The 18174-nt window shown below is 41.5% G+C and overlaps 1 protein-coding gene across 4 annotated transcripts in view; it reads right to left on the bottom strand.

Annotated features, from left to right (window-relative positions):
• The window catches only part of LOC124605578 (WASH complex subunit 5), a 194399-nt gene that overhangs the window by 29544 nt on the left and 146681 nt on the right, over positions 1-18174 (bottom strand). For all 4 annotated transcript variants that reach the window (XM_047137357.1, XM_047137356.1, XM_047137355.1 and 1 more), the window contains one exon: positions 13360-13543. In XM_047137357.1, coding sequence (XP_046993313.1) covers positions 13360-13543 — 184 coding nt within the window. The remainder of the gene's footprint in view (positions 1-13359; positions 13544-18174) is intronic.

Below are 18174 nucleotides of genomic sequence, written 5' to 3'. Positions count from 1 at the left end.
CCATCATGTAACGCAACGTGCTACACATGTGGAATAAAAGGCCATGTCCAAGCAGTTTGTCTGCAACTACACTAAAATGCCAATTTTGCCCGCTCTCAGAAAATGACAGGTTCGTGCACATGCCGTGTTCGCTGTGTTTTCCAAACCTACAACAGGTTCTGACAAAAGCAAAGTTAAGGTTGTGTCTCCTTCTTGCCCTAGTGCTGTGCAATAATGTTCTAACAAACTATTTGTCTAATTACGAATTAATGGCCATCATGTGAACTTTCGGTTAGACACAGGTGCCTCGGTCACTTTGCTTAATCGTCCCGTGTATGAGCAGTTAGGCTCACCATGCCTTTCTAAATCCAGCAAGCACCTCACCTCTTACAATGGACAGGAAATTCCAGTGCTTGGACAGTGTAGCTTGCCTGCCTCTTACAAATCTCACACTAGGACAGTGAATTTTACTGTGTTAAATCAAGAGACAGTGAGAACATTTTTGTTTAGAGGCTTTTGATTTATTTGGCCTTAGCATCCAAGACAACGTACTTTCCATATCAGCTTGTGATATGCCAATAAGGCCAATGTCGCTAGCTTCCTTAAAGTATTTCCAGAACTATTTTCTGAGTGAAAAGACAATGCACAGCCTAACCTTTTTTTTGGGCCTGCCCCTTTCCAATTGCTTCAAGATACAAAGTAGCCAGTGAATTGAAAGAACTGCAAGATAATGGTGTAATTGCTCCCATTCAAGTTAGTAAATGGGCCAGTCCACTCATTTTGTTGCCTATGCCTTCTGGTTGCATTAGTCTTTGTGTTGACTTCATGGTCTAATTGCTCCCATTCAAGTTAGTAAACGGGCCACTCCACTTGTTTTGTTGCCTATGCCTTCTGGTCGCATTAGTCTTTGTGTTGACTTCCAGTCTACAGTCAACCCACAGACAGTAGTTGACACTTATCCGTTACCTTGCCCTGAGGAACTCGTGGACAGGCTTGGTGCAGGGTGTTACTTTTCTAACATAGATTTGCGTGATGCCTATTTGCAAATTCCATTGGATGAAGAACCACAGGAAGTGTTTCTTGTAAATACACACTTAGGCCTGTCAACTATTTGTGTTTCCCCTTTGGCAGTGCTTCCACACCCACCATATTTCAACATAACTTGGAAGTACTGACTGCTAAAGTGCCATTTTATTCAAACCACCTTGACAATATTGTCGTCTCCAGTCTTACATCAGAGGAACACATTGCCAATTTGTGTACTCTTTTTTGAGCATTGTCAAAGTAAGATTCAAGTGTCACCTCAAAAAGTGTGATTGTTTACAAACTGACCATACTTAGTTCACGTGATAAACAATCAGGGTGTGCACCCCTCCAATCTCATCTGCTTGCAATCCGTGACCTGCCTGTTCCTTGCAATGTGTCTGAACTGCAGTCAGTATTAGGCAAGATGGCATACTACATTCGGTTCATACCAAACGCTGCGCAGATCGCAGCTCCATGCATTCAAGCATTATTTGTATGGTCACAAGTTCTATTTAGTGACAGATCACAAGCCTTTGCAGTCCTTGCTTCATCCATCAACTACGATTTCTACACACACTACTAAAAAATTGCAATGCTGGGCTCTCTTGCTTAGCAGTATCAGTATGAAATTGTGTATGACCTATGGCAAATAATGGTAATGCACACCACCCTATCTCGCCTTCCCAGACTCTGATTTTGATGCATCTTGTTGCCAAATTGATGGGCAGGGCTCTGAATTGCTGGAATCTTTTCCCTTGCACTACATAAAAATTCTACAGGCCACGGAAGCTGACCCAGATGTCAAGATTTTGTTGCATTAAATTTGCACGTCTTGGCCTCATTCATTGAACAGTACCTAGAACTCAGTTGTGCCCCAATATTTTGCATGTTATATAGCCTTTCAGTTCAACAAGGTGTGCTTCTAGTTCAAAATGACAATAAACAATCCTGTGTGCTTATTACCAGAAGGGTGTGTTGCGACTGCTCCAAAAAGAGCACTGGCGAATCATATGCCCTAAACAGTTACCTTGGCAGGGCATTTAACAGATGACGGCACAGTGTCTCACATACGTGGAGAACCAATCCGCTCCGCCACAGACATTCTCAGTTTGGCCAAAGACTCAATTGTCATGGCAACAATTGCACATAGACTCTGCAGGATTATTTTGAAACACTCTGCAGGATTATTTTGAAACACTTGTAGGCTCATAGTGGTAGATTCTTTTATCAAGTTCCATTTGTAATGCCTATGAACTCTACTACATTAAGTAGCACAATTCACGCATTGCCCTCTGTATTTTCCACAGAAGGTTTGTCCGAAGTACTTGTGTCGGACAATGAACCACAGTTCACTTCGCATGACTTTTTAACAGTTTTGTGCATCAAATGGCATTCATCATCTAACAAGTACTCCATTTCACCCAGTCCAATGGAGAAGCAGAATGCTTCATATGCACTTTCAAGCAACAGATGGCCAAGCTTCACACCACCCACACACAGGAACAGGAGCTGCAACTCTTTCTCGCTTCCTATTGCTCCCAACCAAGAGACAGACCGTCACAGGCAAAACTATTGCAAGGCTGCTGCCATTGGATGCTGCTACACTTGCTACACCAACCGCACCATCTGGCACCACCAATGGTCCACAAGTATCGCTTTGCACTGCGTGATCTTGTTCTTTTGAGGGTTTATGGCAACTGTGGGCACTGGAAGCAAAGTGTGATCCAGAAATGCATCGGCTCATATACATACTTAATTGCAGGTCCTGATGGTTTGCAGCACTGCCAGCAGAACCAAATTTGTGCATGTAGTTTGCCCCTTGATTCTGCTGCCTTTCTTTCCCCAGATTCACGGCCTCATGGGACCGCGCGGCCTTCACAGCAGCCCACTTGTGCTACCAGGGCACCCCAGGAGGAGCGGATGGAGGATGTGCCTTTGCCCCTGCCATCCCCCCTCGCCGACCCCATGGTCCTGGACCTGCCGTCGCAGTTGCCATCATCACCCTAGCAAACGCTCTCAGGCCTGGATGTGTGCCCTGGCAGAGGATTTCCAGAGGACATTCCTGTTGCCTCACGAGCCAGATGGCAGAGCACAGTCGGGAGTATGCCGTCCTCCACAGACACAGCTCCAGGCCCGTCTCAACATCCAACATTCTGTCTTCTTCTTCGCCGTCATTCGCAGTCTCACTAAACGACAACCTTGTGGCATTTGGGGCAGGAGGAAGGAACTGGTGTAAGCTGGTGCCAGCACACCATGCGGCATAGAAGGCACAAGAAGATCGATCGAGACCAATGACAGACTCGCTGGAAATGCGCCGCCAATGCCCTCTCAGACACCAGTATTTATATAGCCGCCATGAACCAGAGGGCCAGTCAGTTCAAGCCGGTTACGCTAGTTAGTTTGAATTAGTTCGAGTCTGTATGCCGTGTGAGTTCCAGCAAGTTACCAAACAGAGCCGCAGTCACAGCCTCTAGCACAGAGACAGGCAGCACATAGTGAACATAATAGTGTTCATAGCGAACTTTGTACTTCAACCACAGTGAGGCTAAAGTGGACTATATCGGAGAGCTTGTACCACAGCACATGGAAGCCTAAGTTAAGTAGCTCTTTGTTTATGAATAAACAACCTAGTTAATAATTGCGTGCAGTTTGTGTTACAGAACAAGAATACCGACTATGAACCAACATACTCTCCTTGCTTCCCATGGTACAGCTCTAAAGAGACAACGAGACAACACTGAAGCTGGTTAGGAGGATTCAACACTTCTGAATTGCAAAATGTGGATTCTCATTCCTCCAAATGCACCAATTTTGCTTATTGATGAACCCATCCAAATGAAAGTGGGCTTTGGTGCTAAACCAAAACATACTAATTTCCACCATTCCCCATGGCCAACTGCGCAGTTTGAATGTTCTAATGCAAGTTATGATGATTTTATTTTATATAGTTCAATAATTGTCATCCTGTATAAACTACCTACTAACTGATGGAAGTAAATCAGGGGGTGTAACATACGAAATGGAATTACATGTATCCGGGAGATGAAGTATTCCATAAACACTAGGATTCTTGGGCACAAAATGCAATGTAGACAACGATATAAGAAAAATTCTGCTTTTATCAACAATGGTGATCATGCCTTCCATTTCGAATCACACACATTCTGGTTAAAGTCAACTATTACCAAATTTGCTTACACAGAGAGACTATTGCAGCTAACTTACAAAACTCAGGTTAAGATGTGTGCAGTAGTAGACATGTTGGGTAGCTAAATGTCAAACTTTCAAGAAAGACATAACAACGAGAACTGGACTTTCCATAAAAAGAAATTGCTGATAAAATTAGAAAATACAAACCTTGAGACCAGAAAGAGATTCATGGAAAGGTACATCCATAGCACAGCTCTAAATATGGACAAAAGGGAATACAGAAATGACGCAACTAGGCACCTTTGAAATTTTGTGTTACAGCAGACTTTTGAAGATAGATGGATTGACTGAGTAAGTAGTCACTATATTTTGCAACAAATCAATGACGAAAAAAAGTCTAATAAAGAACAGAATGATACATAAAACATAGAAAAGGCAACCAGTTTCCTATAGAGGATTGGCACTTTGCACACCAGAATCCATAAAAGAAAACAGTTAACACTAGTTTTTGAGCTCTTGCTCTTTTTCTAGTAAAAATGCACACATTGACACACATCACACGGACACCAAAACATACACACACGAGCTAGCAGTAAGATTCGCTACCGCTGTGGTGAGCGTATACATTTGTGTGTTGTGAGGTGTGTGTGAATGTGTGTACTCTTACTAGAAAAAGAACAAGAGCTCGAAAGCTAGCGTTAACTGTTTTCTATTATGGATTTCGGTGTGCAATGCATCATTCCTCTGTTGGCATGTGGTAGCCTTTCCCTTATTTTTATGCATTTTTTTCCACACAAATATTTCCATTCTTGTTATAAAGAACATAATGAAATGAAGAGACAGAATGGTTGGGCACATATTACAACATAACTTTGGTGCTGGAAACTGTTACTAAAGGAATGGTCGAAGGAAAGGACAGCAGGGGCAGTCTTGAAGTGAGTACAAGAGGCAGACTGTTGATGATGTGCGATGAAGCAGTAGTGATGAACTGAAGAAGATAGCTGGCAATCAACAGGAATGAAGAACGGCATCAAACCAACAATATAACACCCCCCCCCCCCCCCCACCCTTCCTCTCCACTCCTCCTCCCCTCTCTCTCAGCTCTATGGCATTTTTCAAATTGTGTACAGATAGGTGACATCATTCGAAACTTGTTACAAAATGCAGAAGGATTTCTATCTGGATCAGCACTCGATGTAGGCACGATTCATGGTTTCCAGATCGCGGAAGACTGCGAAATTCACTAACTGGAATAAACTTGGACCTCATGCTACATTATAGCTCAATCTGTCACCAAAAGTAAAATTCTTGCGGGGGGGGGGGGGGGGGGGGGGGGGGGGGCATGTCTCACTCTAGCCAAAAGTTTACATCCTGTACCTCCTTTCCATTTCATAATTGACCACTAAATAACACCAAAGCTAACTACAAGATATGTTCTATAGGTGGACCAATGTCATATTCCTGACACTGCCACAACAAATCATACTAAAATACACCTTTTGAAAAGATTTTTAATGTGACGTGTTAGCTTAACTACTGGCTTAATCTTTATTTATTTATTTTGTTCCAAACTTGAGAATTTTAAAGTTTTATCAGTGATCAGTCCTCAGCATTTATTAGCTCAGAGATGAAGCAGTGATGTTTTCATGATGTCGTGGGCCTTGTACTTTGATCGATGAACAGAAGAAAACTGTGTAGCTGCCATCATGTTTTAAATGTTTGTGAAGCTAACATATGATATTTGTTGGTATAGGAAAATATGTAATTTAAGTCATATACCACATTAAAGATTTCACCAAAAGATGTTATTTTTAGTACAGTTTGTTGTGCTAAAGTGTCGGAGCTATATAGTAGAAGTATAGTTATCGACAGATTAGAGAAACGCATGGACTTTCAAATCTCTTTGGTAATGGAGTTATTGGTTACTGGAGTTGCCAACGGCCTTGCAACAATGATAACACTGGTTCCCGCCAGATCACTGAAGTTAAGCACTGTCAGGTATGGCTAGCATGAGTCACTCTCCTGGTCTGCCAAGTGCTGTTGACAAGCAGGCTGCACTCAGCCGTTGTGAGGCCAATTGAGGAACTATCCGATTGAGAAGTAGTGGTACTGGTCACAAAAACTGACAATGGCTAGTGGAGCAGTGTGGTGACCAAATGCCCCTCTGTATTCGCATCCGGTGATGCCCAAGGGCTGAGGATGACGTGGTGGCCCATCGGTACCATTGAGCCTTCAAGTCCTGTTCGGACAGTGTTTGTTTTTGTTTGGTTATTGGAACTACAAGTTTTCACAGACATATGGAGTTACAAGTTTTCATTGCCTACTGTAGATAAGTGAATGAATTATTTCTTATACTGTTCATCAAATGTGGGGTGTCATAAAAAGAGCATCTTTCTCCCTTCATGTTCTAACAACGAATTAACTGGTGTGGTTCTCAGTCTGTGCCTTCATCCCACAAAGTATGAGCCTTGGTCAGTCACACGCTTTCACAACCAACCAAATTTCTGTGAATATTTTGACAATATCAGGAAATATATGAGTAAAATGGACAGCTCCCAATGGTCAGTTTAAAAAAAATGTGACAATACTGGGGCCCCCACTTACGATTTAGCCAAACATCTTGCATCCTTGCTGAGGCTATTTGTGGGCAAATGTCCACATCACATACGAAACTCGGCCGATTTTATCAACAGACTGGGGGCTCTCCGCCTAAGTACTTCCGATCTTTTAGTTAGTTTTGACGTGGTGTCTCTTTTTATAAAGGTACCCCTCGCAGACTCCTTGGCACTGATTGGCAATAAGTTTTAGGTGGGAATCACTGCTTTGGGGCCACGCTCTCTCCCCGACATATTTTATGTTCAACCAAGAATATTTTGAACAGATTGACGGCGTCGCCATGGGTAGCCCCTTGTCTCCCTTGGTGGCCAACCTTTTTATGGAGGATTTTGAGGAGAGAGCACTTGAATCAGCAGCCCTCAAACCAACTGTTTTTTTGGAGGTACGTGGATGACACTTTCGTAGTGTGGCCTCATGGAGAAGACAAGTTAATGGTGCTTTTAGATCACCTCAACTCCATTCATGAGAACATTCGGTTTACCATGGAATTAGAGAAAAATGGTTGCCTCCCTTTCTTGGATGTGGTAGTTAGACGAAAGAGTGATGGCTCTCTGGGGCATTCAGTTTATTGAAAGCCCACATATACTGATTTGTATTTAAATTCATCCAGCTGCCATCACCCATCGCAAACAATGAGTGTACTTAAAACACTTGTACACAGAGCTCATGTAGTGTCAGATGCAGATAGTTTGCCTGAAGAGCTTGCCCACCTGAAGAGAGTTTTCACAGAGAATGGATATTCTACCCGGCAAATTAGCAAGGCACTTGCAATTAAGCCAAAGAAACAGCGAGAGGAGAAAGAAGAGAGCACGCCTACTAAATCTTTAGCTTTTCTTCCCTTTGTTGGCAACATTTTCTTGAAAATTGCAAGAATCTTCCACAGTTTCGAAGTGAAAGTGATTTTCCGTCCACCATAGAAGATTTCCGACCTGCTGGGATCAGTGAAAGATGATCTGGTATTGCGGAAGGCGGGAATTTATAAAATACCTTGTCAGTGTGACATGTCATATATAGGACAAATATTGCGAACAGTAGAAGAACATTGCACTGAACATCAATGCTGTACTTGCCTTTTGCAACCTAGCAAGTCTGCAATTGCTGAGCATTGCATTTCTACTGGACACTCAATGGAGTATGACAAGACAACAATTTTGGCCACAGCAACATCCTTTTGGGACTCTGTCATAAAAGAATCAGTGGAAATTCGCGTGACAGACAATCTTATGAACCGTGACAATGGCTACCAGCTGGATAATGCATGGAACCCTGTCATCTCTAAGATCTGCTGCAGACGAAGACATCAGAGTACTTCGATGGCTGCGGCAATTGACAACGCCAAAGACAGCTGAGCTCTGCAGTTCCACCAGTGAGGGCGCTGCTGGTGGGCAGTGTGGTTCCTCTGTCAATACTATTTTGACGCATGCGTGGAATACTCGCTGCATGCTATATATTGCGGAACGGAGGGCGTCTTTGTCAGTCTTCGATGGCTCGCCTGAGGATGGCTGGCAGTTGTCCAGTCGAAATATCGTAAATGGAAGCTAACGACGACCGGCTGCAAGCCCGAAATCTTTTTGAATATGTGGTAATAACTGTTTAAAATTTGAAAAGATGTCATTAATCATCAATCAATCCAGTTTGCTAACCATGCTGTACATATGAAACCATGTCCTCAAATCCAGTATCACAATCAGCAGAGCTATCGTACATTAAATTTGCACTGGTGACATCTCAGCCATAGACAAACAACATTTTTATCAGTTTCTCATAACTGTTGCATCTTCTTCTTTAAAACATGGAATATACAATTATTTATCCCACTTTTTATTTGTGCATATTTCAACATACATCTGTAAGGTACACACTGTTGTAAGAATAAAGCAAGATGACAAAAAACGTGCATGCTGAGTAATATAATACAATCAATTTAGTGGAAACTTTTCCATCTTGCCCCAAGTTTTCCATTCAATGGCATACTGATTTGGCTTAACAGTACATAAAGAATGTCTTTTTTTAAGTATCAGAATCCAATATTTTTTTAATATAAGCTTGTCTTTTCACCTGTATTCTACAACATTTTGATTGCTGCTTATACCTGACAGGCACTTTCCTTGCCAAGTAATAATGTTGCACGAAGGCTAAAGATTTGCATATTTTCACATTTCACCCTATTTTCCAACAAGTGAATAATTTTAAGTAATCTAATTACTTAATTTTCATATGAGGTCTGCATTGGAGATTCTGCTATCAGTGGATCTGTTTCTGGCTCTCACGTAGGACAACAGTGGAATCAGTTTCTTTTCTGTCAGGAAAGAGTTTTCCTGTTTTGATGTTTCATTATTACATCTATGAGGCAATTTTCTATCATTGACAGTTGTAATGATTGTTTCATGCCTTTCAGCATCCTTAAGAAATCTAAATAATGATCGACGTAATGTCTTTCTTCTGTTATTTCTGCAATTTATTATGCTACATATGATCCCTTTTGAAAAAACCGTGATAAAAATCAGTGTAAACAATGATATATATCTAAAAAGAAAGATGATGAAACTTACCAAACAAAAGCGCTGGCAGGTCGATAGACACACAAACAAACACAAACATACACACAAAATTCTAGCTTTCGCAACCAATGGTTGCCTCGTCAGGAAAGAGGGAAGGAGAAGGAAAGACAAAAGGATATGGGTTTTAAGGGAGAGGGTAAGGAGTCATTCCAATCCCGGGAGCGGAAAGACTTACCTTAGGGGGAAAAAAGGACAGGTATACACTCGCACACACACACATATCCATCCACACATACACAGACACAAGCAGACATTTGTTAAGGCAAAGAGTTTGGGCAGAGATCTGCCCAAACTCTTTGCCTTAACAAATGTCTGCTTGTGTCTGTGTATGTGTGGATGGATATGTGTGTGTGTGCGAGTGTATACCTGTCCTTTTTTCCCCCTAAGGTAAGTCTTTCCGCTCCCGGGATTGGAATGACTCCTTACCCTCTCCCTTAAAACCCATATCCTTTTGTCTTTCCTTCTCCTTCCCTCTTTCCTGACGAGGCAACCATTGGTTGCGAAAGCTAGAATTTTGTGTGTATGTTTGTGTTTGTTTGTGTGTCTATCGACCTGCCAGCGCTTTTGTTTGGTAAGTTTCATCATCTTTCTTTTTAGATATATTTTTCCCACGTGGAATGTTTCCCTCTATTATATTCATAGTGTAAACAATGATACGCACATTCACCAAATATTTTATTCAGCAGTGTAGCTTATCTATAACTTCCGTGTGCTGCTGTCGCAGCTTATAACAACAATCTGCAGGAGTGTTGTGACTATATATGTTTAGACTGTGGTAATGGGAAATGTTTCACATGCTTATTTCCTGTATTGACTCCTAAAACTCTCACTACATGGTGACATTTATAGCACCATATTCTAGTGCACTATAGTGAGGCATTTACAAACTTATTCCTACAGTGGATATAACTGCCATGTCAGAAATTTAAAAAAAAAATCTAAAACACAATCAAAACATTAATAAACAACACCAATTAATGGAACATCAAAGCATAACAGAGATATATAGAGACATGGATTTGACAGCAAAGTTTAGCCATCCTGTTCATTCCCTTTTAATGTAAGCAGCAGAACATGACAATCGTGTGGAAGTTGGTAGGACACACTTACGCTGAATGGACAGAGCCTTTGAGTGACCCATAAGACTATATTCCATAGAAGTCAGACCTGTACTACATATAGCTACCTGGCTTTTCAAGGTGCAGCCTAAAGAATGACTTCTGCCTATTTGAAAAACATCACTCAATAATCACAGTTCCAAACAAACAAACAAAAATTGACTGTCAGTTAAATCTGTGTGGAAAATATTTGAAATTCATCCTGATACAGTAGAGCCTTGATAGTTTGAGGTGAACAGGACCGGAACCACCTCAACTATCAAAAACTCGGACTATCGAAATTTAAACGGGAAAAAGAAATATTATGATATTGTAAGTAATACAGGTCAAAATAAGAACTTTATTAAAATAAAAGTATTTACACATGCATTTGCACTGGCAGAATAACAATAATTATTTATTTAGCCAAGTAATAGTGAAGTGTCTTTTGTTTGGCGAAGCTGCAATGTTTCCTAAGGGCAATGTCAACGCCACCATCTCAGGAGCAGTAGGTCAGTTGGTGTCACCTCAGGATGTTGTTCCATGTAGCATATGGTGGCCTCGAGAGCAGCGTAGCCATTGGTGTGACTCATCATCAGTGCCGCCTGTCTGCCTCGTCATCCTCGTCACTCTCACACTGCGATAGAATGTTGACCATGTCAATTATAGAAGAGTCTGTGACTTCCAACTGTTCGTCCGAATTTAGCCACTTGCCTACTTCCACCTCTTCTGCCTCTTCACACCCTGGAAATCTTCTGATTAAATTACACAATGGTTGATCGTCCTCATCTGCTAAATCTTCAGTTTCTGTGTCTAGCATACTTTCCTGTAGAATTTTCCTGCATGACTTAGAAATTGTGTCTGACTGTATTTCGCTCCAAGATTCGCTAATACAGTAGACGACGTCCTTCAAAGTCACTTTCTTCAAAGTTCCTACAATGCTTTCGTTGTCTTCGGAATGCACGATTGACTATAGCAATCACCGTCGATACTTTTTTTTTTTTTTTTAGATATTCCAGAACACCCTGATCCATGGGCTGAATGAGACAGGTAACGTTTGGTGGGGAAAAACAAGGTGCGGATATCGTCGCACTGCAGTTCTCCTGCACTTGGATGTGAGGACGCATTATCCATGAGCAAAATTGCTTTGCATGGCAGTCCCCATTCTTTTAAAAAATTCTTGCAGTCAGGTACAAATGTCACCAGTTCTTGAAAATTTCGATTCATCCAGGCATTATTCTGATGTGTATAGACAACTGGAAGAGCTGAGATGGATACATTCTTGAATGCTCTTGGCTTGGCAGGCTTCCCAATCACAACTAGTTTTAGTTTGGGGTTTCCAGTTGCCTTTGAAGCTGCCATAACTGTGAGCCACTCTTTGCTTTTTTTGTGCCCAGGAGCACTTTTTTCTTCACAATAAGCAAGTGTTCTTGCTGGTAACATTTTAAAATTTAGCCCAGTTTTGTCACAGTTATATATTTGTTCATTAGACAAACTTTCGTCAGTTATGATTTTTTTAAACTCGACGATAAATTTTGAAACGGCCTGAGCGTCATCAGAGAGTTTTTCTTCACATATGTCTAGTTGACACACTCCATACCTCTTCTTCCACTTGTCGAGCCAGCCCACACTAGCGGTGAAATTGTTATCTCCTTCCTGCAGCTAGTTTCTGAAAAACAAAGCTATTTCTTGCAAGATTGGGCCAGAAATCGGAGCACCCTTCTGTCTCTGTTGGGTAAACCACTTGAACAATGCCTCACTTGTTTTTTTGAAGTCTGACTTCTTTATACTTCTTCGACTGAGAGATTCGTACGAGCATTTCTGTGAAGAAAACTGTTCCAATTTAAGTCGGTTTCTTCGCCAGTCACCAACAGTAACTTCACCAACATCATATTCGATAGCAAGTTTTTTTATTGTTTCTCCTTTGTCAAATCGTCTTAGTGCTTCTAATTTTAGATGCAAAGTCACAAATTTCCTCAGGCTCAGATTATAGGAAACTCGAACTATTGAGACTCTACTGTAATTTCAATTCTGGAATAAATTAGTGAGAAATGTAGTTTAATATATTTTTTGAGGCAGCTCCACCTCAGAACCTTTAACTATCAGCTGCCCCTATCTGGTGCACTGATTGGCAGCTGACTCTAAACATAAATAAATGTAATGTAATGTAATCTGAGGAGTAATGGAAGTGAGAGAAAAGATTCAAAGAAGAGCTGCATGGTTCGCCACAAATCTGTTTACTCAGCATGAGACTGTCACAGAAATGCTCACCAAATTTCAGCGAGAGACATTATAAGAAAGACTACATGCTTTGCAGGGGGTCTTAGTCAAAAAGAATTAAGAAACCATATTTGAAATTGCGTCCCGCAAAAATCTCATGAAATAACCATAACACAAAAATTAGAGAAATCAGAGCCCATATAGAGGGTGCCAATAGTCTTTCTTTCCAAGACTGAAGAGAAGTGGAGGAGAGGGGTGGGGTGGCTTGTATGCTACATACTCTCCGCACAGTGAATTGTGGAGTACAGATGCAGATGTAGATTATTTAACAATGGCAGAGTCCTTAGGGGTGCGAACAAGGGATAAGTTATGTATTGGCTCTGGGTTCCACTTTCACCCAATTTTTCATTCATTACTTGTCAATAAGGACATGAACACAACACTACATTGCACATGCATTCATCACAGTCATCCATACAACACAGATATGCAACCTGACACTTCATAACAGGTAACAGGACAATGAGCAACAAACTTAGTAGGACCTCCACTTGGGCAGCAAAGTAGGATTCCTTCATTATTCCTAATGCAGAGTGACTGACTATATCTTACTCCCAATGTGTGTCAATACAAGACTGTAATAACACATTACATGAGCAACACTCCATAGGACACAATACTGTTATTATTTACTGTTATTATTTACTTACTCATTCATTGCTTGCAATGCTGAAGCCAAATTCTTGGACTCAAACTTGCATGAAATATTGAGTTCATAGGCTATGTGCTTCTTTATAACCTGCATCTGGCCAACCTTCAGCACCCACTCAAGGATCTGTGGCCAAACTTTTTGAGCTCTAGAAGTGTACTGAGAATAGAAGCGTCCAGGGTTACCTGTAACATTTAAAACCAATCCAGTAACATTTACAACCAATCCAACTGACAACATAAGCCAGTACCTACATTCAATTATATCAAAATGCAAATATCAGTGCACAGAGAGAGAAAATTCGAACAACTTCCAGCCATCTCCTCTCATCATAACCATGTTAAGGTACACACAGCTGTGTTAGTTTTTCTTCATTTCTGTCGCAACGGACTCTATATTATTGTTGCTTCATCACACATTAACAAAAGACAGGGAAAACAAGTGAAAAAAATTGTGTGAAGCCAATATTTTAAGACCCATTCAATCACCTGGGAATACATGCACAATGTACTCGGCAGGCACGGATCTAATCGAGGAGGAGGAAGGGGGAGGATACAGCATCATAAGAATTACAATAATGGAAATTCCTTGATGGAGCAATACTTAAAATAAGGGAAAGATGGCCACTCACCTACAGCAGACTTATGCACAGAGTACAGAGACACGTAACAGAAAACAGCATTCACACTAGCTTTCAAGCATCTGCTCTTTTTCTAGTGAAAGTACACACATTCTCTCACATAACCACAGAGACACCCAAAAACACACTCACGTTGGCATGCCAAGACTTATTCTTGATACTAGAGCACAGAGGGTAGAGGAAAAAGGGATATAGGATGAGGGAGGGGGTGGCAGGATGGGGAAAAAGGAGAGGCAGGTGGAGAGGAAGAGGGAGAAATGGAGGGGAGACAGTGAGAGAGTGATGGGAATGGCTAGAAAATGGGAGATGGCTCTGAGAGAGGGAGAGAGAAAGAGAGAGTGTGTGTGTGTAGTTCACAAGCTGGACAGGGGAGGAGTGGTGTGGACAGAAGAGAGAAAGGAAATGGTAATCTGAGGCAGTGGCAACAGGTTAATAGAGGTTTAGGTCAGGGGGTTGGAAGAATGCAGGACATGCTGGAGAAAGAATTCCCATCTATATAGATGAGAGAAACTCATGCTGAAAGTAAGTACCCAAATGACTCACATAGTAAAGCAGCTGTTGAAGTCATTTGTGCTGTGGTGTGCAGCACAATCACAGTTTGGTTGCAGCCATTCATGCCAGTAGATAGTTGGTTACTTGTCATGCTCACATAGAAGCTGTACAGTAATTGCAGCATAGATGATATATAACATGGCTGCTTTCACACGTGGCCCTGCTTTTTAATGGGTAGGAAATGTCTGTGACCAGACTGCAGTAGGAGATGGTGGGTGGGTGTATGGGACAGTTCTTGCATATGGCCCAACCACATCGTAACGACCCATGGGGTGCAGGATTGGGAGTAGGATTGGAATAGAGATGGACAAGAATATTGTGTAGGGTGGGCGGGTGGCGAAACACTACTGGGTAGAATTTTGGGTAGTAGAATATTCTTCATCTCAAGAAACAAAGAAAAGTAATTGAAGCCCAAGTGGATGATGCGCTTGAGCTTTTCAAGACAGAGTGAGTCTGGGTGAACAGGCGGGTGCTCACAGGAGGCTCATTGACAAGTTTTCTGGTGTCTGACAAGCAGCTGGCACATCAGATTTGTTTATGGATGAGCTGGATAGGATACTGTCTGTCAGTAAAGGCTCTGGTAAGGTTACCAGTATATTATCGCCGCTCCTGCTGGTGGTAGTCAGTGCAATTGATATGGACAGATGTACTTACGAAGCAGTCTGAGTGGGGACATTGACATCTAAGAAGGTGGCTCAGTGAATTAAGAAGGACCAGGTGAAGCAGATTTGGAAGTAGGTGTTGAGGTTATCAAGGAAAGAGCAAAGATCCTTGTTGTGAGTCCAGATCATGAAAAGGTCATCTATGAATCTGAAGCAGACAGGATGTTTATAGTGTTAATTGGATAGGAATGATTCCTCCAGATGGCTCATAAATAAGGTGGCACAGGATTGTGTCACTTGAGTACCAATGGCAGTACCATGGATTTGTTTTTAGATTTGGCCTTCAAAAGTGAAATAACCGTGGGTCAGGATGTGAGGGCTAGGAGGATTAGGAACACGTGGTGGGTTTGGTATCAGAAGGACAATGGGAAAGAGAGTGTTCCATCACTATTGGCACATGGATTGTTGGTGTGAAGGAAATCACACTCACAGTGACCAACAGGGAGTCTGACAGGACCTGTGGAGAGGCAGAGAAGAAAGTGAGCAGTGTCTTGGGCGTAGGATGGGAGATTACAGACACCTATTGGAAGGTGTTGGTCAAAAAAGGCATAAGTTCATTCTGTGGGGACATTTTATTCAGCCACAATGGGACAACCACAAGTGAGGAGTGTTGTGAGTAGGTAAAATGTAGGAGTGCAGGGGTGTTACTGGTATGAGAAGGGAGGTGGATTCAGGTGCCAGGTTTCATAAGGCCTTGAGGAGCTGCTTGAAATCATGTTGGGCTTCTGGGATGGGACCATTGTTGTAAAGCTTGTAAGCAGAGGCAGAGGCAGAGGCCCTCAGGCACAGTCACTATGATTCAGGACCACTGTGGTGGAGTCTTTGCTCTTTCCTCAATAACCTCATTACACTCTCAAATCCACTTCACCTGGTCCTTCTCAACTCATCGAGTCATCTCAGTGATTTGGCTGAAACTTTGTGAGTAGTAGCCCGTAGATGCCCTTTTCAAGTTCCTACAGTATCATACCTGATTCAGCCATAGGACAAGGTAAAACACTTTAAAAATTTTCCAGTATAATGTGAGGGATTTTTGAGTAACATCTGTCAAGTAAGTGACATGGTGCTGTGGTCAAGCGCACCAACAGGCAATTCGCAGACTCAGGTTCAGTTGCCACCACTACTGTATCTATATATCCTTTTTATTTCATTCCTCACAGTGTTAAGCTACTGATTACAATATGTAAATATACTTAAACTGTTAAACTGTTCAATCTACATGATCAATTTAGTTACAATTACCTTCATTTAATTAATTAACTAATATATTTAAAAAGGAATTGTTTTTGATGATACATTGCTGACAGTTTCTTATTTCAATTGTTTACCAACTTTTTGTAATGGTCCCAAAGGCTGAGAAACAGCTTATCTCCATGTGTCTGCAGTGATTTTGCATAAAAACTTATAACATTTTTGGAAAATGAAAATCAAACAAGTTTCCTACCAGTGAAGTGATTGTTCAGAACACCGAAACAACAACTATTGATAATAATTTTTTAAAAAATTTCACCAATGCTCTTCATTATATGAAGATAGTAACTGTTCCGAAAGAACAGATACCAATAATGACCATATAGCTTCTATATAAAGAAACGATAATTCATCAAAACCCTCAGCTGCCAAAAGGTGTTGTTGATACACCTCAATGAGGAAAGCTGAAAATTTGTGCCCTGACCGGGACTTGAACCCGGGATCTCCTGCTTATATGGCAGACGCTCTATCCATCTGAGTCACCGAGGGCATAGAGGATGGTGCGACTGCAGGGACGTATCCCTTGCACGCTTCCTGTGAGACCCACATTCCTAACTGTCCACAACCTACATTCGTATTGTTCCTCCCATCATACACTGGTGCTGCTGTTTGCAGTGTCATCTCATCTCTCTGAAACTGCAGATGTTTGTGCAAGGTGTGTGTGTGTGTGTGTGTGTGTGTGTGTGTGTGTGTGTGTGTGTGTGTGTCTACTGCAGACAAAGGCCTTATGGCCAAAAGCTTTAATTGTGTGAATCTTTTTATTGTGCCTGTCGCAACTAAGCATCTCCACTATATGGTGAGTAGCAACTTTCCTTCTCTGGTATTGTTACATAAATTTTTCAATTTATTGCTGGTGATACCAGGGTAAAAAGCTTCAAATGTAAACATACAATAAGATATTGAAAAATCACCAAATTCATCAGTAAAAATGATGTTTCAACTTTGGAAGAAACAGTGGAAGCAGCAGAGAAGTTTTGTATACAGACTAGATGTATAATGTAAAACTTGATTATATGATTAACACTGAACAGACTGGATGGCTGTGTGAATCAGCATATATAGAATAATGGATTACATGGGCACAAAGACAATTTTGGTGAAAAACAAGTCAATCTCTCCAAAACCACCCACTCTTACAAAGCACATTACAGACTCATTGATTCATGAAAATTTTTGTCCCTTATGTTTTTATCTACACAAGAGCCAGACAATAAATTTGGTCCTTGAGTTGCCAGTACTGTTAATAAATTAGAAGAAGAATAGAAAATGTTATCATCAGTCATGTATGTGAATTGCGTTTGTGTGTGTGTGTGTGTGTGTGTGCGTGTGTGTGTGTGTGTGTGTGTGTGTGTGTGTGTGTGCATGGGGGGGGGGGGGGGGGTTACGCGCACGCTCATGTCTGTCTATTGCTGACGAAGGCCTTAACAGCCGAAAGCTGTGATTGTGAGTCTTTTTGTTGTGCCTATCTGCGACTCAGCATCTCCACTATATGGTGAGTAGCAACTTTTCTTCTCATAATATTGTTACATTTCATCCTGGATACTCCATTGGTTGATTTCCACAACATTAAAAAATTTTAAAGCTACATTCACGAAAATTGCTATTTCACTTCTTGATCAGGGGATGGAAGTTGCTATGGAAATACCCCCACAAGAATGCAAAAACGTTGGACTACAGCTATCAGAATCACTTTTTGGTCAGAAGTATATTTGGA

This window comes from Schistocerca americana, chromosome 3, assembly GCF_021461395.2.
Source record: "Schistocerca americana isolate TAMUIC-IGC-003095 chromosome 3, iqSchAmer2.1, whole genome shotgun sequence".
Taxonomy (NCBI): domain Eukaryota; kingdom Metazoa; phylum Arthropoda; class Insecta; order Orthoptera; family Acrididae; genus Schistocerca; species Schistocerca americana.
The sequence above is the reverse complement of the archived record's forward strand: the minus strand, read 5'-3'. Positions and strand labels throughout refer to the sequence as shown.